The 23,283-nt window shown below is 50.5% G+C and overlaps 2 protein-coding genes across 4 annotated transcripts in view; both read left to right on the top strand.

Moving 5' to 3' along the window:
- XNDC1N (XRCC1 N-terminal domain containing 1, N-terminal like) overlaps positions 1 to 7,217 on the top strand; it is a 22,497-nt gene extending 15,280 nt beyond the window's left edge. For all 3 annotated transcript variants that reach the window (XM_075546193.1, XM_075546194.1, XM_075546192.1), the window contains 2 exons: positions 4,689 to 4,834; positions 5,473 to 7,217. In XM_075546193.1, the coding sequence (XP_075402308.1) occupies positions 4,689 to 4,834; positions 5,473 to 5,702 (376 nt within the window). In that variant the 3' untranslated portion in view covers positions 5,703 to 7,217. The remainder of the gene's footprint in view (positions 1 to 4,688; positions 4,835 to 5,472) is intronic.
- On the top strand, positions 6,797 to 23,283 carry LOC142445914 (short transient receptor potential channel 2-like). The gene is made up of 13 exons (XM_075547779.1): positions 6,797 to 6,830; positions 7,321 to 8,057; positions 9,597 to 9,803; positions 10,727 to 10,891; positions 12,199 to 12,373; positions 13,605 to 13,805; positions 13,917 to 14,079; positions 14,950 to 15,042; positions 18,901 to 19,093; positions 19,520 to 19,647; positions 19,750 to 19,828; positions 22,163 to 22,292; positions 22,839 to 23,283. Exons 1-13 carry the CDS (start codon positions 6,797 to 6,799, stop codon positions 23,189 to 23,191), a joined length of 2,658 nt encoding a protein of 885 aa, XP_075403894.1. The 3' UTR covers positions 23,192 to 23,283.

The raw sequence follows: 23,283 nt of genomic DNA, 5'->3' as shown, positions 1-23,283 counted from the left end.
GTTAGGAAAGACATGGAGGGCGGTGGAGAAAAGACAGCCTCGTCTACATTTTGTCAGGCCGGGAGCTGGGCAAGGAGACAGCCCTGTAGTGCATCAGACTCTGAAATACTCTGTATCTCATGGACAATGTTACCTAATTCTCCCTTATCCTGTGGTTACTTACCTTTGTGCTGTTCCGGATCTTTAATAAAATCTGATTTATGTGTGACGTGGGGATTTCAGCAGTGCTAGAAGAATAGACATCAAAGGAAGTTTACACTCTAGGTGCACCTGTTTGGTTTGCTATGTTGTGTCTTTAAGGAATTTACCTTGAGATGAAGCTTGCCTCTTCCGTCCTCAGGCATTACTGTTCCTTATCTATATTAAGCAAGCCCTTCATAGCACTGAAGAGCATTAGTGCATTACTTTTGGAGCAGTAACTTCACGGGAATGGCAGCAGTAATAATGAAAACCATTCTTCCCACTCACTTCCTCCCCATCCCACCTGCTCCCCACCACTTGGCTTTCAGTAGACACTCATTACAATTTGTTGCTTAGGAGTTGGGTTTTTTTGTTGTTGTTTTTTATTTATTTTGCTTAGTAGTTGTTAAATGAAATTGAAAGTGAGTCTTTGGAGTAGAGCTCCAATTTCAATTGGGCATATGAGAGCAAACTCCCGTCTTTTTCTCAAATGGACAATCTGACCTCTGTTTATTAAGAAAGTCAGTGGGGGAAAAAAAAGAAAGTCAGTGGATCGAGCCTTGACTCAAGTACTCCCTTAACACAAGAACACTTTGTTCTAACAAACCAGCATTCTGTGATGCTCACCTTCCCGACATGATCGCTGAAGACAAAGCAGGTGCATAAGCAAATGTGATGAAAGCTGATGGTGCCCAGCTACCAAAAGATATAGCATCTGGGGTCTTAAATGCTTGAAGATAAACAAGCGGTCATCTAGCTGAGAGCAACAAAGCCCACATGGAAGAAGCACACCAGCCTGTGTGATCATGAGGTGTCGATAGGATCAGGTATCAGGCATCTAAGACCCAGAATAAAACCATACCCAAGGTGAATGGGAGAGGGCATGGAGTCGAGACCCAATGCCCATCTGTAGACAATTGGACATCCCCTCACAGAGGGTCACAGGGAAGAGATGAGCCAGTCAGGGTGCAGTATAGCACCCATGAAACAACTTTCCTCTAGTTCTTTGGTGCTTCCTTCACCCCACTATCATGACTTCAGTTCTACCTTATGGATTGGATTAGACCAGAGCATGCACACTGCTACAGATAAGAGCCCAAAACACAGGGAATCCAGGATAGATAAACCCCTCAGGGTCAACAAGAAGAGTAGAGACACCAGGAGGCTTAGGGGAGGGTTGGGGAAGAAAGGGGAATCGATCACAAGAGAATCTAGAACCCCTTCCCAAGAAGACAAATAACAGAAAAGTGGGAGAGGGGTGACGGAGGATGATGTAAGATATGGAAAAAATATAACATCAAGAGTTCGTAAGGGCGAGTGGGAGAGGGAGGGGGAAGAAATGGGGAGCTGATATCAGGGGCTCAAGTGGGAAGAGAATGCTTTGAAAATGATGATGGCAGCATATATGCAAATGTCCTTGACACACTGGAGGCATGTATCCATTGTAATAAGAGATGTAAAAGCCCCCAATGAAAGTACTTAAGAAAAAGAAACAACAAACAGCCTCCAAAAAAGAAAGTCAGTGGATTCCTGATCGCCTCTTCCGTGTGTTAGATTCTGCTTTGCCTGTGGATCATTTCAGATATTCTGAAATGAAAGCAATAAAGAGAGCGGGACATATTTATCTCAGGAATGCAAGGTTGGTTCTACAAATGAAAATGGATCAATGCAATGCACCATATTACTGGACAAAGACAAAAGTCACATGATCATTTCAACAGATACAGGAGTCCAGCACTTTCCATGATTAAAACACTCAACAAACAAAGCCCACAATCAATAGCACACTTCATGGTGAAAGACTGGAAGCGTTTCCCGCAAATCAGGAACAAGACAAGGCGATCCACGTTTTCCATGTCTGCTCAACATAGACTGGAGGCGAATATGGAAAAGAAATACAAGGCATCCCGATTTCAGAACAAGAAGTAAAACTTCTAATTCACGTGATAATGTAGGAAGGGGTGCCCCCAAAATAAGCTTTTTCAAAGTTGTGTTTTCTTTTTGTTTTTTTTTAACAAAGCAACCTTATCACCTTCAAATTACTCTCCATTACACTTAATACATTTGTCAAATCTGCAATTCCATTCTTGGAAACATTTTTCAAACTCATCTGTTTGGATAGCTGACAGCGCCTCCCTTGTTTTTTTTTGTCCACCTTTTCTACATCGTCAAATCGCCGTCCTTTCATGTCCTTCATTTGCAGAAACAAAAAGTCGTACGAAGTGAGGTCAGGTGAGTCAGATGGCGGGCAAGAGAGGCATGCTGTTTTTGCCAAAAACTGGTGCATTGAGATGGCTGGATGTGCAGGTGCATTTTCTTTCTTCCTTTTTTTAATTAATCATTTTATTTGGAGGCTCTTACAATTTTTTTCTTTTTTTGTTTGTTTTAAACCTTTTCTCTCCGGCTTATACAATTCTATCACAGTCCATACATACATCCATTGTGTCAAGCACATTTGTACATTTGTTGCCATCATCATTCTCAAAACATTTGCTTTCTACTTGAGCCCTTAATATCAGCTCCTCCTTTTCCCCCTCCCTCATGAACCCTTGATAATATATAAATTATTATTTTGTCATATTTTGCACTGTCCGATGTCTCCCTTCACCCACTTTTCTGTCCATCCTCCAGGGAGAAGGTTATATGTAGATCCTTGTAATCGGTTCCCCCTTTCTACCCCACCTTCCCTCCACCCTCCCAGTATCAACTTTCACCAGTGGTCCTGAAGGGGTCATCTGTCCTGGGTTCCCTATGTTTCCAGTTCCTATCTGTACCAATGTACATCTGGTCTAGCCAGATTTGTAAGGTAGAATTGGGATAATGATAGTGGGGGAGGAAGCATTTAAGAAGTAGAGGAAAGTTATATGTTTCATTGTTGCTACCCTGCACACTGCCTGGCTCATCTCGTCCCTGTGACCCTTCAGTAAAGAGGTGTCCAATTGCCTACAGATGGGCTTTAGGTCTCCAATCTGCACTCCCTCTCATTTACAATGATATGAATATTTGTTCTTTGATACCTGATTCCTTCGACACATTGTCACATGAGCTGGTGTGCTTCTTCCATGTGGGCTTTGTTGCTTCTCAGCTAGATGGCCACTTGTTTACCTTCAAGCCTTTAAGACCCCAAACGTTGTAGCTTTTGATAGCCGAGCACCAGCTTTCTTCACCACATTTTCTTATGCACCCATTTGTCTTCAGCGATCATGTCGGGAAGGTGTGCATCATGGAAGTGCAGGTGCATTTTCATGGTGCAAAACCTATCTCCCATCTGCCACAAATTAGGCCTTTTTTGTCATACGCTGTTATGTAATCTTTCAGAGCCTTAAAGAGAAAACTTGATTTACAGTCTGACCTGGTGGAACAAACTCCAAATACACTATCCCCCTCACATCAAAAACATAAATGAGTATTGGATTTTGGGGTGGGTACCTCTAGGATGAAGATTTGTAAGAAATCTACAAAAACATAAAATCAAAAAAGTAGAAACAGCCTAAATACCCATCAAGTGACTAACAGATAACCAAAATATGGTCTATCCAGATAGTGGAATCTTATTTTACCATAAAAAGGAATGGAGGGGGTTGGGAAGGAAAGGAGATTTCAGGAGTAACTAATGAACAGAGGAGGGGGGGGGCTCTAGAAGAGATTGTGATCACATGAATTATCTTAAAGGTGATTTCATCATTCGGGAGGGGGATGTTCTAAAACTGATGTGGGGGTGATTGTATAATTCTCTGTGATATGATTGAAATACTGAATTCAATGATATGTAAATGACTTGCGAGTAAAACTGCTGGGGGAAATAAAAAAGGAATTGAGGGCTAATGCATGCTTCAACATGGATGAACCTAAAAAAACATGCTATCTGACAGAAGCCAGTAAGATCACATACTGTGTGATTTCATTCCTAAAAAAATCCATCATTCACAAATCCATTGAGACAGAAAGTGTGCTTCGTGGTGTCGGGCTGTGGGAAGGGGAGCATGGGGAATAACTGCTAATGGCACAAGGTTTCTCAGTGGGGTGATGAAAATGTCCTGCAATTAGATACTAGTGATGATTATACAACTATATGAATATACTAAAAACCACTGCATAGAGGAGGTCAAGAAGAAGGATAAAGTTGTGAAACTGATTGTGGTAACAAGTGTTCAATACTGCTTGATGTGACTGAACTGTTAAGAGCTCCCCCCAAAATGACAAATATATATATGAATAGCACGGCAAAAAATAAATAAAAACCACTACACAGTATGTTTTAGAGGGATGAATTTTATGGCATATGAATTATGTCTCCATTTTTTTAATAACTTTAGAGCAGTAGTAGAAACTCTTCTCAGATGTTCAAAGGCTCAATGACATCCCTCGAGTCTGTTTCCCCACCAACTGGGGACACTGGGACTCCAACTCCAGGCTTCCCCTTCCCACCCAATTCCAGGCTCTTTCGGCTCTAATGACTGGTGATCCCACCCATCCACTCCTAATATCTGGTCTTTGTTTCCTCACAGATTTCTAGCTAACTCTAGTTCTCAAACAAAAGGACGGGGCAAAGCACAGCAACGTGTATCGCAGCCCCACAGCAGTGGACAGAGACGACAGCCCCAACCCCAAAGCAGTGGTGCCCGGGAGAGTGGACAATGTCCCATTTGTGCTGGTAAGCCCCCTGGCTTGGGCGTGCAGGGTTGATATGGGACCACTGGGCATCCTTTGACGGGGAACTAGATCTGAGAATGTTGTCGAGAACATCTGGATTTGGACTCCTGGTCCCACAACTCCATATCAGGACAGGGCGATATTGAGCACCTGCTCAGGTGTGTTCACCAAGGAAGGGATGTGAGCCCTGCCTTTAGAAGCATGAAGTCGTTCTATAGAAAGCAGGACTGGAGAAAGCCCAGCATTTCCTTCAAGTCCACACTGAAATGTGTTTCTAAGTCTCTGTGAAGGTGGTACTTGGTTGCCAGATCTTGCCTCTTTTCGGGTCATTTCCCCAGCTGAGCTTCTGCAGCGCTCGGATTCCCTTAGGTTCACCAGGCCCCACTTCCTGCCGTGTCACTGTAATGTGTTCACCATGTAGCTTCACCACTGGGCTCCGCATTCCACGAGGCAAGCCTGGGCGGTGGGTGCATCGTAAACACTCAATGACTATTTGGTGGATACATGAGACTATATAGTGTCTCTCTGTTGTAAAATTTTGAACGGCGATAGAATTCCTGTATTTTGACATCAGACGCTCCCTCCGACGACTTCCTGGGAGCAGACACGTTTTATTTGCTTTCTCTCTCTCCCTCTTAGGCTCCTTCAACATCGAGGTTCTCCCCCTGCATGCTGCCACTTGTGGAGAGACCGCCCCACCTCAGCCGGCCTCTCCCTCCTCGTCACCATCTTCATCTGAATCTGTAGTGTGGGTTTCCTCCCCAGAGTGCTCGCCACCCATGTCCTGGATCCAGTGCCCTCTCTGTCAGTCCTACTTCTCAGCGGGAGATGTGGAAGAGCACGCTGGCATGTGCGGGGACTTCCCTTGACTTGAGCCATGAGAGCCTGTGGTTTTGCAGCCCCCTGGGAGGACTAGGGATGGGAGCGCTTGAAATCTGAGAAGGGCAGATGTGGCCTAGCTGCCTCTCTCTCTCTTACTTCATCCACTCCCTCAGGACTCTGTCCGAAGGCTCCTCTGAGGCCAGCTTACTCCCAACTCCCAGTTGTCAAGGCTGCTGTCACCATGGTGCCTGATTCTTCCAGCCCTGTCTTCTTCTCCCTTGGAACTTCTGGGGTAAGATTAGTGATCCCTCTGGGGCTTTGGAACACAATCCAGGACTTCTTCCCCTTGATGAAGAGGACACAGCCACGTGCTCATTTTCCCGAAAGGAAAACAGGCCCAGTGAAGAGAAAAATGCTAACATCAGAGCCTCCAGTGCACTAGGAAGGCGAGCGTGGTGCTGAGCCGTAGGCTGCGTTCCGGTCCCCTTTGTGGGTTCCCATTCCCGTAATCAGGTCCTCGTGCTACTGTGTGACTTTGTGCCCAGAAGAACCCTCAGTCATGGAGACAAACCCTCCTGCACCCCTGTCTAAAAATTAATGATTTCCTCAATGGTTCCAGGCCTGACTCGGCCCTGGGGCAAATCCCACTCTTTATACAAGGGTTCGTTGGACTTGAGAATCTGTTTAGCCCTCTCCATCTAGAACATTCTAACTTCTAGTCCCCTCTTCTTTGAGCAACTATGTCCTCTCTCCCTTTTCCCAGAAGACTTTGTTGTGTGACACCAAGTCCCCAGTCCCCGGAGTGCAGGGCATTGGGGGAGCAGCTGGTCCTGGCTGAGGGAGGGCCCAGGGCGGGGTTTTCAGTGGGTAGAAAGGAGCCCAGGCACCATCAGGGGAGCACCCAGCAAGAGCAAAGTCCTTCAGTCTCTACCAGCATAGGTGTGTGCAGCCATGGACCCCCTCACGGTAAGAGGCCTCTGCTTCCCTCCCTTCCCCCATCTTGGTCTCATTTCTGGCGATGAATAGAACAATAGTTTGGCCCTGAGAGGCAGCAGGGACATCCTAGCCACCAGGTGTATGGTGAATTCCTCCTCTGGGTGGGAAAAGAACCTTTGGAACCCTGAATGGGGGCCCGAAAGAGATGACCAGTGAGGAGGGGCTTGTTTCTGGGAACAGTGAGGGGAGAAATGTACCCCAAAAGCAAAAGAAGGCAGAGTTAAGAGGGTTTGGTGGAGTGTGGTGGGACCCTGCCGGGAGGCTTGGTTAATGCTGAAGGGCTTACGAAGAACTTAGTTCAAAGACCCTCCTGGGTGGACCCCGCTGCACCTGCCCATCAGAGATGCTCTGGGATTTCTGGGAGGAGAGCTGATGGGACATAAAGTCAACAATCTGGAGGGTAAAGGCCACGTTCCTACATACAGACCTGAGAGCCCAGCCCCACCACCTGCTTTTACCCTACCCACTTTTGACCCCACTGTGTGAGGGCAGGGAGGGGTGCCTGTCAGGGGTGGCGGTACTGAGGGGAGTTGCCCCAGTTCCACACAATAAAAAGGTAAACAGCAGTGTTGTTGGTTTGTGTTTGGTACAATGGCCGGGCTGGGTGGCAAGGGATAAAGGCTTGAGAGGAGGCGGGCAAAGAGGGGCCCTACAACCTGGGTTCTTGAGGCGTGGGTCCCACCCTCTCCCGCTCCTTCATTCAGCCCCAGCCCAACTGGACGGAGATCGTCAACAAAAAGCTGAAGTTCCCACCCACGATCCTGGGTGCCATTCAGGAGGGGCGGCTGGGCCTGGTGCATCAGCTGCTGGAGGACACGGGTGGCGGCGGGCCCCTGCGAAACGTGGAAGAGGCCGAGGATCGCTCCTGGAGGGAAGCTCTCAACCTGGCCATCCGCCTGGGCCACGAGGCCATCACCGACGTGCTGTTGGCCAATGTCAAGTTCGACTTCCGGCAGATCCATGAGGCGTTGCTAGTGGCAGTGGACACCAACCAGCCTGCTGTGGTGCGGCGCCTGCTGGCCCGCCTGGAGCGGGAGAAGGGCCGCAAGGTCGACACCAGGTCTTTCTCCCTGGCTTTCTTCGACTCGTCGATCGATGGCTCCCGCTTTGCCCCGGGCGTCACGCCACTCACGCTGGCCTGCCAGAAGGACCTGTATGAGATCGCGCAGCTGCTCATGGATCAGGGCCACACCATCGCCCGGCCCCACCCCGTCTCCTGCGCCTGCCTGGAGTGTGGCAACGCCCGCCGCTACGACCTGCTGAAGTTCTCCCTGTCCCGCATCAACACCTACCGCGGCATTGCCAGCAGGGCCCACCTCTCGCTGGCTAGCGAGGACGCCATGCTGGCTGCCTTCCAGCTCAGCCGCGAGCTCAGGCGCCTCGCACGCAAGGAGCCCGAGTTCAAGGTGGGTTGAACTTCCTCCTGCCCTTCTCAGCACCCATGTATGTTGAAGCGGGGCCGGGCCTGTGCAGGTCTTCTGTGAAGCAGGAGAGCAACAGCCAAGAGGAGGCCAGGAAGGGGCTCTCGGCTTCGTGCCTACATCCCTAGGGACACCTAGTCTTGTGGCAGCACGAGCCCTACCCTGAAGTCCCCAGGCTGTGACAAACGAGATTTTTCTGAGTACCTGCTGGGTATCTGACCCCCACCACCCCGCAGAACATGGTGTGCTGGGGGTCAAAGGAACCAGAGGACCGGGCTTTCAAGAGTGTGGTCACAAGCAGGGAGAGGGCCGAAGGGGGGGAAACACTGGGCTTTGCTCCTTCCCTTTGGGGGGCTGCCGCCTGGGCTTGCAAAGCCCTGCAGTCTGGTTCAGGCACAAGGGCTGGTGTGTTGAAAGACCGACTCCGTGGAAGAAGCAGGAGTAGACTTAGCCATCGAAATGGGTGGGCTTGTCCAGGTGAAGAGGTAGCAAGGCGCAGCCCTGGGGTAGGGATGCAGTCCGGATAAAGGTAGAGGCCAGGTAAGTGCCCAAGGAGAGGGTTCCCCACCAGTAGAGACCTCCAAGCGGGAGCCAGCCAGGGCCCTTGAATACTACCATTCCAGTTCATCCTCATCCACTGCCACCCCACTCTGTGCCCAGCAGACTTGGTTCCGGTCCTCAGAATTACCAGTTAGCAGGAAACAGACAAGAATGGCAAAATGGGGGCATAAGGCTTGACGTGGATTTGCCACAGGAGCTGGGGAAGGACCGTGCAGTCTCTGCTGGGCTGTGGCAGCGCAGGACCATGGCAAGCCCTAAGGGGGTCCTTCCAAAGGGCTTGTCACGGGTACAATTCCCCTCCTGTTTCACAGAGGGACGCATAGCAAGGCAGCTGAGGGACAGTGCTGACCCAGCCCCCTGAGCCTGGGTTCTCTCAGGGCTAGTGCTTCACATCAGAGCCCAGGGGGCAGGGAGTCCAGGATGAAAGAAAATGTTTGGAAACACTAGTAACAATTGGACACTACTGCTTGATGGGATTGAGCTGCACCATGTTCTATCTGTAAGAGCTCCCAACAAAGTGATTAACTAAAAACAAAAATAAACTGAGGGATAGGGGGAGTTGAAGGTCAAGTGGCAGCAAGAGTCATGAATTTGTTTCTGCATCTCTTGACACTGCTAGTAGGAGATCTCATAAGATAGGCGCACAGGAGAGGCATCGGGGTGGGCGTCCAAGAGGGGCAGGAATTAGGGATGAAGAAAAGGAAATACAAAAGTATGGGCATGGCGACAGGCTTGGCGTTGCAGTGAGGGTGATGAGGCAGAGGTAGCTCCGGATGAGCCTGAGCAACCCAGGAGGTGCCTCAGCCAGGAGACAGGAGAGGTGGCCGCTGACTCAAGGTAACGTCCCATGAAGGAAAGGTGGTCCCAGAGCAGGGCCCAGGCCCTAGCCTACCCAAGTGCAGAGAGAGAGTCTTCTAGTCACTGCGACCCCAGGGGACCGGCACACGGTCTGCTTCCCTGCAGCCAGAGTACATTGCGCTGGAGTCAGTGAGCCAGGACTACGGCTTTGAGCTGCTGGGCATGTGCCGGAACCAGAGCGAGGTCACGGCAGTACTCAACGACCTGGGCGAGGACAGCGAGACGGAGGCTGAAGGCCTGGGCCAGGCCTTTGAGGAGGGAATCCCCAACCTGGCGAGGCTGCGGCTGGCCGTCAACTACAATCAGAAGCGGGTGAGTGGGGTGGGGCCCTCACCCCTTGCCTGCTGCTTCTAGGTAGCCTCCCCACCAAGTCCTTTTCTGAGCCATAGGACCCTTCTTCCACCTTGAATCGGAGCACCCTTCAGTCAGGCTCTCGATCTGATTGGGTCTCCAACTCCCCCTTCTTAGCATTCACCGAAGCCTTGAAACTCTGCCCAGCCCTTAGCAGACCGATTCCCTACCAGAGCCTTCCTCCGAGACCTTGACCCAGCTCTACATCTGATCTGCTGCTTCACTCGGGGCCAATCCTTCTCCCTTGTTCGGCCCCATAGCTCAGTCTAGACAGAAAGTAGACTAGACCTCTCAGGGCTTAGACAGCAAGTGCCTCTAGTCACTGTCTCATTAGACATTCACACACGTGCGCACACACCCCTCGCTGAAAACATGCTCCCCCTTCCAGCCTCCTCCGGACACTCATTGCTCATTCTCCTCACCCACCCTCAGATAGGCTCGCCCACCAGTACCTTAAACAAAAGCCTTCGTTCCTCAGAGTTCCTCTGGCCCTGCCATCCAAGACACCAGAGCCCTGTCCCTGCTCCCCTCCCCCTCAAGATCCTTCAGGCTGGTCCTCAAAGAAGGCAGGGAACTGTGGCATTCAGGGACTCCGGTACCCAATTTCACCCAGCCTAGGCTGACTTGTCAAGTCAAGAATGTTGGCTCTAGAGGGCTTAGACAAATGCCTGAGTTCAGCTTCCCCCACAAAGAAGGAATGCAAGGCCCAGAGAGGGGAGAGGTCTGCCCAAACTTACCTGGCGAGTGATGCTCCAGTCTTTTGGGCTGGCTGGCCCAGGGAGGAAATCCGACTGGCTCAATCTCTGTGGCAGAGAAGTAAAGGCAGTGTACCCAAGTGTTCCTCTTGTCTCCCCCCTGCCTAATGTCCCCTCTACTCTGCTCAGTTCGTAGCACACCCCATCTGCCAGCAAGTCCTGTCCTCCATCTGGTGTGGGAACCTGGCCGGCTGGCGTGGAAGCACCACCATCTGGAAGCTCTTTATCGCCTTCCTCATCTTCCTCACCATGCCCTTCCTCTGCCTTGGCTACTGGCTGGCACCCAAGTCCCGGGTACTGAGAATGAGATTCATGATCACTGTCATTTATTGAACAGGCCCTGACCTGGGCACTTTTCCATTAAGTCACTGGAAATGGCCTTGGAAGGAAGGTATTACACCTCCCTAATCAGCGACACAGGGACTGCAAGGGCTCCACTTGTCCACTGTAGCAGTAAGTAGCAGAGGCAGGCTTTAAATCTGTCCCTCTGCCCCAAAGCCCAAATCCTATGTGCAGTGGTACACTCTCCTAAAGAGGCCCTACCCCACCCTGGAAGTCCTTTGGGGGTTCCTGTGGGCCCAGATATTTTGAGTCCTTCACTCCACAAATGCTTCTCTGAGATCCTCCTGTGAGCCAGGCATGGTGCCAGCACTAGGGATAGCATGAACAACAAGTCCTGCTAATGATTGCCCAGGTAAAGAATCGGGAGAGGGATTCCAGAAAGTGGGAATCAAATGTATGAAGTCCATAAAACAGATTATAAAGCATTAGGAATTCCGTGCTGCTAAAGCCTAAGTCAAACAGCAAACGGCAATAACAACACCGATTTTAAAAAGCCTGCTCTCTGGTGGATTCTGATGAACAGTGACCCTACATTAAGGCTGTCAATCTTTGCTGATGCAGATAGCTTCAACTTTCTCTCCCTGGGTGGCTGGAGCGTTTGAACCTCCAACCTTGTGGCTAGCAGTCCAGCTCTTACCCAACAGCCCACCAGAGCAGTAGTAAGTGCAAATGTGTGAGAAGGGCAGGGGCCAGATTGTGCAGAGCAGCATAAGCTGTGGTGAGACATCGGGACTCTGCCAGGGGCACTGGGGAGCCACGATCAGATTTTAAGGAGGTGAGTGAGGCCATCCGTTCTGTGTTGGAGCAAAGACCTTAGTGGTAGGAAAGGTGGATTGCAGAGACTCCCAGTCTGGAGAGGTGTGGGAGGGAATTGCAGAGATACCACCAGGTGCCTGGCCTGGATGGCTCAGTCATTTTCTGTGATGGGGACGCCGGAGGAGGCAAGCGTTTGGAACAGGAGATAATGAACTTATTTTTAACCTGGTTGGGTTTGAGGAGGCTATGAACCCCCACCCCTCCGCCCACCAAGGCAGACCTACTTCATCGCTGTGATTCTCAGTTTCTTATCTGAAAAATGGAACTCATAGCAACCACATCCAGATGTAAAGGAAAAGATATGAACATATTGGGCCTGATCTATAGAGAGTCTCAATCAATGTCTTAACAAAAAAATGAGTGAAAGAATCAGAGAAGGAGCGAGTTGTAGTGGGCGGAGCCTCCCAGGAGGGGAGAGCCATGCTCTTTTCCTCTCCCTCAAGCTGGGCCACCTGCTGAAGATCCCAGTACTGAAGTTCCTGCTGCACTCCGCCTCCTACCTGTGGTTCCTCATCTTCCTGCTGGGAGAGTCCCTGGTCATGGAGACCCAGCTCAGCACCTTCCGTGGCCGCAGCCAGAGCGTGTGGGAGACGTCCCTACACATGATTTGGGTCACAGGTACCTGTATGGGGCTCTTTATTTGTGGTCGCCTCCTTTGGAGTACTTCCTCACTTCCCCAGGAGAAGCAGTCCCAAGGGGGGAATCCACGGAGAGAACTCTGCACCGCCCCACAGTATGGGCATCAGAGGTGACCTGATCCATGAGAACAGTCGGGAGCAACTCACTCCACCTGGTTAGGAAAGGCTTCACAGAGGTCATGCTGGACCTGAGCCACGAGGGCAAGGGAATCCCAAAAAGGTATGGAAGGCCATTCAATGGGGGGGTGGCCGTGAGCGAGACGGCACATAGTGATAGCCAGGGGTCGACAGGATCACTTGGCTAATGGGGTCCAGCTCCTGAGGCCCTCACCCTCAGAATCATTACACTATGGAATCACTACTTTGAAGGTAAAGTAAATAGCAAGCGAGTTTTACTTTGTAATAAACTTGTTTCTTTTTCAGAGCGTTCAATCTGTTAGATTCCTCCCCCCTCCCAAGTTAAACAACTCAGAACACATATTAAAGATTTCAATTTTGGGGGCAGGGGAGAGAAAAAAGAGGAGCTGATAACCAAGGGTTCAGTAGGAAGTAAATGTTAAGAAAATAATGATGGCAACATATGTACAGATATGCTTGATACAATTGATGTGTTAATTGTTATAAGAGCCCCCAATAAAATGATCTGTTAATTAAAAAAAAGATTTCAATTTCAGGGAGCACTAGAACTGATGGTGATTAAACAACTCATTTTAAAGGTGATTTAACCATGCAGGGGGTGGGGGATGTGCTAAAATTGATTTTGGTAATGATTGTACAGTTCCTGAAAAAGACTCAACTATTGAATTTTATGATATGTGGATTCTGTGCCAATAAAACTATAAAAAAACATTTTTTAAATTTCAAATTAAGAAAATAAGCCGCTCCCTCCCAATAAACAGCCTCGCCCAGGTGTGACCCACTCTCTGGATGCCAGCCGACAGTGATCACTGGCGCAGGGCACCTCGGAGAGCTTGCTCGGGCAGGAGGAGTGGTTTATTGTCACTTTAGCTCACTGTGTACTTAAGGAAACAAATGTTTACGTTTTATCAAAGTACCCCCATGATGTCTTACCTCCAAACCCGTCCCCAGAGGCGGGGTCCATTCCCCCCTACCCTACCCGCCCCCGCCCCACCCCCCCAGACACACACAGACCTGAAAGGAGGAGAGCGCTGCGCCACGCGGGCTGAGCCAACCGCTGTGCCCACTTTCAGGCTTCCTGTGGTTCGAGTGTAAGGAGGTGTGGATTGAGGGCCTGCGCAGCTACCTCCTGGATTGGTGGAACTTCCTGGATGTGGTCATCCTGTCGCTGTACCTGGCGGCCTTCGCCTTGCGCCTCCTCCTGGCTGCCCTTGCCCACACGCACTGCTGGGATGCGCCCAATGGGACGACCTGCCGCTATTTCACCACTGCTGGTGAGGGCCCCCTCCCAGCCCCATTCACCCGGACCCCCCCCCCTCCAGGCCTCCTCCTCCTTGGCCCTCAGCCCCGGCCCCCACCCCGCCTCCCGCTCTCCATCCACACAGAGAGAAGTGAGTGGCGCACCGAGGACCCCCAGTTCTTGGCTGAGGTGCTCTTTGCGGTCACCAGCATGCTCAGCTTCACCCGCCTGGCCTACATTCTGCCAGCCCACGAGTCGCTGGGCACGCTGCAGATTTCCATCGGCAAAATGATCGACGACATGATCCGGTGTGTACCGTCCCCTGCCAAGCCCACTCCTCCCGGACAGACTCCGTTCAGGTCGTTAGAACACGCGTTCTTCACCATAGATTCCAGGGACCTGGGAACCCATGAAACTATGGGCAACCTTTAGAGTCTATGTGTAAAAGGACTGTTCTCAGAGAAAGTCCCTAACGGCCATGTGGTTCTCCAGAGGCCGGTGACCGCCGAAAGAGCCCAGGCTGGGAGTGCGTCACTGTCTCTCTATGTGACCCTCTGGGGCCTCAGTTTTCCCCTTTGTGGCAAGGGCACTGAACTCCAGTCGCTTTCCATCCTTCCCAGTCTTGAAACTGCTCTTTGAACCCCGTGTATTCTCTGGTCCTTGTAGTGATTATCACATAATAGTTATTAGGCCTCTCACCCTAAACAGAGCCCAGAGTTAGTGCCTGCTCCCAAGAAACCCCCCTGAAGTGTGACTGGCGTGGGTTACCTTGGTAGGGAAAGCCCTGGTTAGATCGAAGGCCATCTCAGTTTGCTCAGTTTACCTTGGAGACCCTCCCACTCCACCCCTGCTCCTGACTCATTGGCGCCTCCTCAGAAGGACCCTGACTCCCACTCACCCCTTTATGTATCTCATCTCAGCCCCTCCCTGCAAGACTGGCCCCTCCCCAGCTTTGGCTGCTGGAAAGCAGTGCTCTTTATTGTTGGAGGGGCTTTTGCTTTGGCACCCACTTTAAATCCCTTCTCACTTCCCTCCTCTGAAAAGCCCTGTTCCTAATAACAATGGTAATGAATACTTGCCAAAACCATCACCCCCCTTCCTCTACCCCCCCCCCCATGGCTTCTGAGTGTGGAGACCTGCATTGACCCTTGACCCTTCCCTGTCACACCCTCTGCCAGGTTTATGTTCATCCTCATGATCATCCTGACCGCCTTCCTCTGTGGCCTCAACAACATCTACGTGCCCTACCAGGAGACGGAACGGCTGGGCAAGTATGCCAGGGCAGAGGCGGGATGGGCAAATGGGCATCTGGAACCTTGCAACTTGGAGCTTCAGCGATCACTCTGCCTCCTCCCGCCCTGCCTCATCTATTCACCCAGTGATTAACTCCCTCATCGATCCACTCTGCCGATAAGGCATTTGTTCATCTACTCATTCATTTATTCATCCCCTCACTTCTTCCCCAAACTGTATACTGAATAACGAGTTGACCCCTGTGAATAGTACAATGCCCTTCAGCTGGCTTCCCCGAGTGGTAACAGCACCACATTTGCTTGATCTGCTGCTGTCTCTATCCTTTTTCTGAAGTATTTAAAAGCACGTTACTGACATCAATACTTCACCTCTAAGCAGTTCAGAATGTCTCCCAAGAGCATAACCATAGAGCCGTTACCCCTCTCAAAGTTTTAACAGTAGTATAATAATATTATCTATGATAGCAGTCATTCATGTTTCCCCCCAATTGTGCTCCAAAACTCTCGATAGCTTTTTAAAAGCCCAAGAGGATCCCATCAGGACTTGATCATCTCTCTCTCGTTTTCTTGAATTAGAACACACTTCTGACCTTTTCAACGTCTTTTATGACAAATGAACTTTTTGAAGAGTGGGTAAAGAGCTTTCCACAATTGGGATTTTCTCTCTTTTGGAAAAACACAACCTAGTTGTTTAGGGGAACTTCCCCTCATGCCATATCAGGAGGTACATGTTGTCAGCATGGTGGGCTGGTGATGCCATTTGCTTAAGGCAGAGTTGAGCAAATCTCCCATCTTCTCCTGTAGTAAAGGGAAACCTGCTGAGACTGTGACAAACCCGCTCCCTTGCAAGGTCCCACTTCAGTAGCCACAGATGATCTTCAATCAGTTATTACAATGGTGGTTGCAAAAGCACGGCTTTATATCTTCTATGTTCATTAGCTGGTATTCTTGATAAAGAAGTGCTTTCTCTTCTCCTTGCCACTTTGAATATCACCATGGAGCCCTGCTGACTCCATGTGGGTTAGGTGCTGGGCTATTAACCACAAGGTTGGTGGTTCAAACCCACCAGCCGCTCTGAGGGGGAAAGATGAGGCTATTTGAAAAGGGTTACAGCTTCAGAAACCCTCTGTGGGTCACAGTGAGTTGGAATCAACTTGATGGCAATAATGTCGTGGGATAGACTCAAAGATTTTAAAAATATAACAATAATCATTCTTTTTGATAATCAAATTGTCCTAAATATGGTCAATAATTAATTCTCATGTTTGCTTACTCATTCACTCACTCACTTTCTAAATTCATTCTCTTTTTTAGTCATTCAGCCATTGGCTTGCACTGGGGGTTTTTTGTTTCTGCTTTTTAAAAAACTTTTATTTTGATTTGGGTGAATGTTTGGAGAGCAAATTGGTTTTCCATTCAACGATTTATACCCATTTAGCTTCATGACACTGACTGCGATCCCCACAACACAACAGCACTTGTCCCGGGTCCCCCTTGTTGACTCGTTTGTCCTTCTTTCCCTTCCCTGTGCCTCCTGAGGAAATTGCTGCCCTTCCATTCTGTTGGCGGCTTCGCCTTTGTGGTCTCGGTTTCTGGTTTCCGTTCGGTCTGGTTTGAGGTGACACCCATTCCTGCCACCTTCTTTGGAGTCGGCCCTGTGTTGGGGAGCATAGGCATGTGCGCCACCAAGCGCAGCTCGTATTGGCGATGAGCGCTGTGGATGCCCGGAGGAGGAGTACCCTGCTTCTGTCTTGGGCGGTCAGCGAAGCCTTCATACCTAAAGGAGAATCTGAGCTCCTCCTGGAAGAGTGATTGGACGTCAGAGAAGAGACAGGGCCCCAGGACAAGAGGAGGGCTAGCCCACAACTGGGAGCTACATTCCTCCCTGCCCTCCAGTCACCGCTGACTCTTAGTAAGCCCCTGTGGGCTTCCGAGACTATGGCTGCTGGTGGGAGGAGCTGTGTCTTTCTCCTCGGAGCTGCTGGTGGGTTTGAACTGCTGATCATGCAGATTGCAGCCCAACAGGTAACCACTAAACCACAAGTAAGTCCCCTCTTGTGAACACGTGGAGGAAATTATGAGTGAGGAAACTAGAGAGGGTAGCAGGCACCAGGCCTTACAGCTTGAAAGCTTTGCTGAGAAGCTGAGCTTTCTTTGTCCAGCAGGTCAGGGAATTCCAAGTGGCCTCCCAAGCAGTCACACAATTCTGAAGTCACATGGGTTCAACTTCGTGATGGTCTCACTGATGCTGCTGAAGGGTCCACACTAGGATATTGGTCAAGGCTTCTCATGGCTCCAGTGGGCATGTAGACTTTACTCAGATCACTCGTCTCACCAAGAATCCTTGGTTCTGTGCTGGCTTCAGGATGTCGGCTTAGCGGAGCGGAGCTTGCGCAGTTTAAAGCTGTCCCGTGAAGCCATCATGCCAGGGATAGCAGCTACACATTCCAGCAGCTTCATGACTCCTGGTGGCTTCTGACACTGCACAGTAGTGAGGGAAGACTTTACCTCCCTGGGTTATTCATGCATGGGTGGCAGCTTAGTAAGACAAATATGTAGTTACTGAAAATCTCAGGGAGGCTGCATGGTGGACATCTGGACTGAGGATTGTTAAGAACATGTCATGTTGACTAGCAGAAGGGCACCAGACAGCGCATCCCAGCTGTAACGTGGAAGAGGAAGGAGCAGGAGAAAGCCTGAGGCCAGGTGGCCAGGGTGAGACTGTTGCAGTGGCCTGGGCCTGAGTTTGAGGGGATCAGACAATTTACAAACGATCAGCGGGAGAGAGTGTCTGTGGTTAAGCCTGTGACTAGTAGACATGTATATTCTGTTGAAGGGGGAACAGGGGAGTTGAGTTCAGGAAGGGCTTCCTGGCAGAGGTGGCACAGCAGTTACTACCAACATCACCTGTCGATCATCTAGACCAGTAGTCAGCAAACTGTGGCGCTCTGTTCATGAGCCCTATGCGGCTCTTTCAGTGCATACCTGTGGTTCTGGAATAAAATTGAAAAAAATGTAAAGGATATTATTCAGATCACGGTGATTTCATTTGTTTGTAAAATATTTGTATGACTCTCACATAATTTATAAATTGTTGTGAGGGACAGGATTGGCTCCTCAGTCTCAAGGTTTGTGACTCCTAGTCTAGGCCTTGGCCTCCATCTCTCCATTCTCTTACCTGACTTCCTTTCATTGTGCTTGCAGCAGCCAGAGTGGTCTTTCCAGATGTACCTGTAAGCAGTTTCCCCGTAGAACTGCTTAGCTCCCTAGTGCTCCAAGGCCCTTTGTTTTGATTAGGCAAGACCCTGTTTGGTCCGGCTAGTTCCTACTTACCTCTGAAACCAAGCTTCTCCGAGTTCTTCAAATGCCGCCAGGCTCCTTCTCCTTTAGGTAATCATCTTGTTCACATCACCTGGTGGATTTGCACCTATTCTTCAGTGCTCAGCTTGAACGTCTTGTTCTTAAAGATACTCCAGGCCCCCAGACCAGGGAACACCCTAGATCTACAACTCATTGCACCCTGTGCCGCTCCTTCGTGGCACTTACTATGGCTGTCCAACGTTGGCATGATTAGTGGCTATCTCACCCCACAGAACATAGGAACCTTGAGGACAGGGACTGCTCTTGTCTTGCTGATGGCTCTGCCTTTAGCACTTACGGCACTGCTGTGTGCGCCCTAAATGTCAAGTGGCTAAAAGAATAAAAGTCGGAGGTGAGAACGAGCAGGTGTCTGTCGGGGCAAGGCAGGCCGCCAGGGCTGCCCAGAAGCAGCCTGCCTTTGGCTGGACCCTGGATGCCTGGGAAGAACGTCGGAGCAGGACTCAGGCTCATCTCTCACCCGTCCCTTGTTTTTCTTTCCTTGACCGGCCCTGTTAGTTTCAACGAGACATTCCAGTTTCTGTTCTGGACCATGTTTGGCATGGAGGAGCACAGCGTGGTAGACATGCCTCAGTTTCTGGTGCCTGAATTTGTGGGCCGCGCCCTCTACGGCATCTTTACCATCGTCATGGTCATCGTGCTGCTCAACATGCTCATTGCCATGATCACCAACTCCTTCCAGAAGATTGAGGTGCGTGACCTGAGGTCAGTTTAGGTGAGCAGAGAGGGAAAGGGAGGAATCGATGGAGAAGAAGAAAGTGAAAGTTGTCGAGGCCCTTGGGTTCCGGAGACTTTGAGCAAGTTCCCCTCATCTTCCTCTTCTGTTAAAGGAGGCTACCAGATTCTCTGGACACTACGCCCCTACCTCACGCTAACAGAGTCGTGGAACAGTAGGTTGGATTGTGAGAAGAGGGAAGGAAGCAGATGTGTGGACTAGAACCGAAAGGGTAAAATACGATGGAGATGTGAAGCAATGGAGGTGATATGTGAGGATGGAAATAAGAATCGGGGAGGGGTCAAACTATGGAGAATAAGAGGTGTGAGCATCAGGGAAAAGAGAAGGCAGACTGAATGGGCCAAACGGCTGGCTCCCAAAGCTCCTGTTCCTCTTGCCCAGGATGATGCTGACGTGGAGTGGAAGTTTGCTCGTTCCAAGCTGTACCTGTCCTACTTCCGAGAGGGCCTGACCCTGCCCGTGCCCTTCAACATTCTGCCCTCTCCCAAATCCGTCTTCTACCTTCTCAGGTGATGACCTCCGATGTCTCACCCCCTGGTCACCCAAAATTTCACCCCACATCACCCCCAGCTTCTTTATCAAAACGAATCCCTTCCCACTATCTCACTCAGGAGAATTGTCCGGGCTGTTTGCTGCTGCTGTTCCTGCTGCAAATGCAAGGAGCCAGACTATCCCCCCGCCCCCACCTTCGTGAGTACCTAGTCTGGTGTTTGTCTCCCTCACATCTGGCCCTCAACACTCCTGTCTAGTCTATCGTCTGTTTGTCGGCACATTCTTGACTTGTCTGTCTTTTCAGTAGGTCTCCCCAGCCTCTCTTGCTCCTGGGGTTTCCTTCCCCTCCCCTTTCTGCCTCAAGCCATCTCCTAGATTTCCAACTCTATTGTCACTAGGCTTGAATAAGTTCAATGCCACCCTTCTCCCTAACTACCAACACATTCTAAGCTTCAGACAAGCCTTTTATCCTAAACTGAGCCAAGGGGTAAGTCCTCCCCCACACTTGGGCATTTAAGTTTGAGAGGGGGAAACAAAAGTTGCTAGAGGCCTGAGAAAGGGCTCTAGGACTGCAAAGGGTTCAGGGACCCCTGGTGTTGCCCCCTGACCCAGTCTGGAATGGAACTAAAGCCCCTCCCTAATTCAGACCATCATGACTGCCAGGTCTGTGGAGAGTTCTAGCCCCTTAAAGTTGTTACCCCAAGGATCTCTTTAAGCTACAGTAGGAGTTGGCAAACTTTTGTGATAGAAGCTTCGATCCTGTTTCTCACAACAGTTTAAAAATTATTCAAGAGCCATAAATGTATTTTTACAAATGAAATCACCATTATTTTAATAACGTCCCTTAAAATATTTCAATTTTACTTCAGAGTCACATGTACATACCAAAAGACCCGCATATGGCTCAAGAACCGCAGTTTGCCCACCCCTAAGCTAGAGCCTCCTGCTAAGCTCCCTTGGACCACCTGGGGTCTCTGGATTGATTCTCCGGCTGGTCAGTGCTTTGTTCAACAAACACTTACACATATATTGGAAGCAGCAATATACATAATGGTATGTTGAAGAGCTGAAGTAACAGTGACATTGTAGTCGTATAGAATGACAACCATAGGATAGAAAGAAGCCCCAGACCCAACCTCAGGAACCAAAGAGGCTTCCCAGAGGTGCTGAAGGTAGATGACGATTCTGAAGGTAGACAGGAAGTAGAGGGAAGGGTAAGATCAAGAAGGGAGTTCTGGGCTCAGGTAACAGGTTTGTGCAAATTCACAGAGAAAGCAGGATGCATTCAAAAAACTCCATGCCTACGATTCCCCAGATCCCACCTCAGCCTGCCTCCATGCTTTCCTTGAGAACATCTCCCAGATCTGGACCGCCCACATCTAGGATTACCACCTACCCGGGCTGTCAGGGTTACCTGCATGCAGGGTTTGCAGGCTGCAGGTCAGGGTTTCTTCCGCCCTTGGGCAACACTCTTGCTTCTCCTGAGGCGTAGTATTCAGTTCCCTGGCTTGTCCGTCTCACTGTGATGAGCAGAGACACTATGTTCGCCAGATGACTACAGACCAGCCAGACCTTAGTCCTCCACTGCATCCCCACAGAGGTCCCACCTTCTCCCAGCCACCTTCCCCTCACTAGCCTGCTCTTGGTTGGCCCAGTCAGGCCACTCCCTCCTCCCCCCCTGTCCTGCAGCCTCAGTTAACGGACCTGCACAAGGAAATGCTTTAATCTTCTGTGGCTGAGAAGGGCCGTCATTCTCTCTCTTAAACTCTCTCTGTTCCAGCTCTTTCTCCTTTTAAGATAATTAATTTAATTTTTTTGTTATGGAAGTACACAGGCTAACCTAACTATAAAGCACTTAGAAAATAGAGGAAAGCATATCAATTAAAAAATAATAATAATTTAAGAAGTTGTAAAGTCCCTACTCTGTAGCAGGCACTGTGCTACCCTGAGAGGCAGGTATGAGTACCATCTCCATTTTCCATGTGCAGACCCTCATGCAGGAAGAGGCAGAATCATGGGCTGAGGCACACGGCTGTGAAATGACTGAGCTGGCCTTTGGCTCTGTCTCCCAAGTCCAGTGCTCTGCCGCCACCGCCGCCAGTCATCTGCCCCATCTGGTATTGTCCCCAAACCAAATCCAGACCAGAATCAGCCACTCTAGTTTGTACAAGCACGTCCATGCAGACGCCTCCCCGTGTCCCTAGCTCGACCTCTCTGTAGGATTTGAAGGACAGGGTTGGCCTCGACTGACTCACCCCAAGAAAAGCAGGAGAGGAAGTTCAGTGCAGCTCTGGCCTGCTCAGTCTGTCTTTGACCACCCCCCCTCCTTCACCTTCCAGCCCCCACATGTGCCTCTGCCCTTTCATCCACCACTGTGAAGGCAGTGGAGACCGGGGTCTGGGTGTGTGGCCTCCAGGGACAGCAAGGCTGCACAGGTTCTGCCTCGGTCCTTGATTGCCTACTGGCAGAGCTGAGGCTAAGAGGACACTGGAGGTGGGCAATCTCTCTCACCCTCTTGTCTTCCTGCTCCAGGCCAATCCTGGGGCAGGAACAGGGCCCAGGGAAGGAGAGAAAGGCTCCTACCGGCTTCGAGTCATCAAGGCCCTGGTCCAGCGCTACATAGAGACGGCCCGCCGTGAGTTTGAGGAGACGCGTAGGAAAGGTTAGTTGTCCGTGCCCAGCTTTCCCCACTCCTGAGACAAATGGCCCACCTCCAGACTCAGAGCCCTCACCCAGCCTGCATAGAGATGGCTGCCTATTCTCCCTGCTCTTAGAAGCCCCTTGTGGTCAGTTTCCCCCTGGACCGTGTCATTTACTCCCTCTCTCACTCACTCTCCTTACCCATCCATTCATTCGTGTAACGTCTGATTCGTTTCCAATAATGAATCACTTGGTTACCATTTCAACCAACATTTATTCTTTGCTCCAGGTGCTGCATTTGGGGGTGGGGGGTTGTGTTTCCCCAAGTGTTTCATGCCCTCCCCTGCATAAACAGACACCTACACTTTATTCTGGATCATGGGCTATAGTACAAACGCTTTTAATGGCCAGAGGGGGCAGGGACGCTGAGTACGTTTTGGGGTTGGTTGGTTTTCTGGAAAGGGGGAAGTAGGCCAAGTGCGCTTGAAACCCTGGGGTGCTGTTGGGGAAGAGGTGGCACAGGGGAGACTTCGTTCGAGGCCTCCTCCTAATGCTCCGTATCCTGCAGACCTGGGCAACAGACTGACGGAGCTGACCAAGACCGTATCTCGACTGCAAAGTGAGGTCGCTGGAGTGCGGCAGACCCTGACGGAGGGATGGACACCCCGGCCCCCCGACGGTGCCAGCAGCCTCAGTCGTTACATCACCCGAGTGCGGAACAGCTTCCAGAACCTGGGGCCACCCATCCCTGAGACCCCAGAGCTGACCGTGCCGGGGGTTATGGAAACCCAAGCATCTTCAGAAATGCGGCCCCAGGACCCTGGGGTGTCTGGGCCCTCCTCCCCAGCTCATGTGCTGGTGCACAGGGAGCAGGGAGCAGAGGGGGCTGAGGACCTGTCCCAGGAGTCAAGGGGGTCCTAGAAGTGGGAGGGCCCTTCTCCTGTTGCTGAGCAGAACAGCCTAGATGGACTCAGTACAGCTGTGTTGCTTTCTTTGCCTTAATAAATGTGTGT

Source organism: Tenrec ecaudatus, chromosome 4, assembly GCF_050624435.1.
Source record: "Tenrec ecaudatus isolate mTenEca1 chromosome 4, mTenEca1.hap1, whole genome shotgun sequence".
NCBI lineage: Eukaryota > Metazoa > Chordata > Mammalia > Afrosoricida > Tenrecidae > Tenrec > Tenrec ecaudatus.
Note: the sequence above shows the minus strand (reverse complement) of the source record. Positions and strands in the feature narration are given on the sequence as shown.

Bases quoted from the DNA above. Each gene is read 5' to 3' on its own strand.
- LOC142445914 (XM_075547779.1), top strand. From the start codon at position 6,797: ATGACCAGTGAGGAGGGGCTTGTTTCTGGGAACA. The intron at 12,374-13,604 runs GTACCTGTATGG...GCCCACTTTCAG, and splicing joins ACACATGATTTGGGTCACAG to GCTTCCTGTGGTTCGAGTGT. The intron at 13,806-13,916 runs GTGAGGGCCCCC...CCATCCACACAG, and splicing joins CCGCTATTTCACCACTGCTG to AGAGAAGTGAGTGGCGCACC.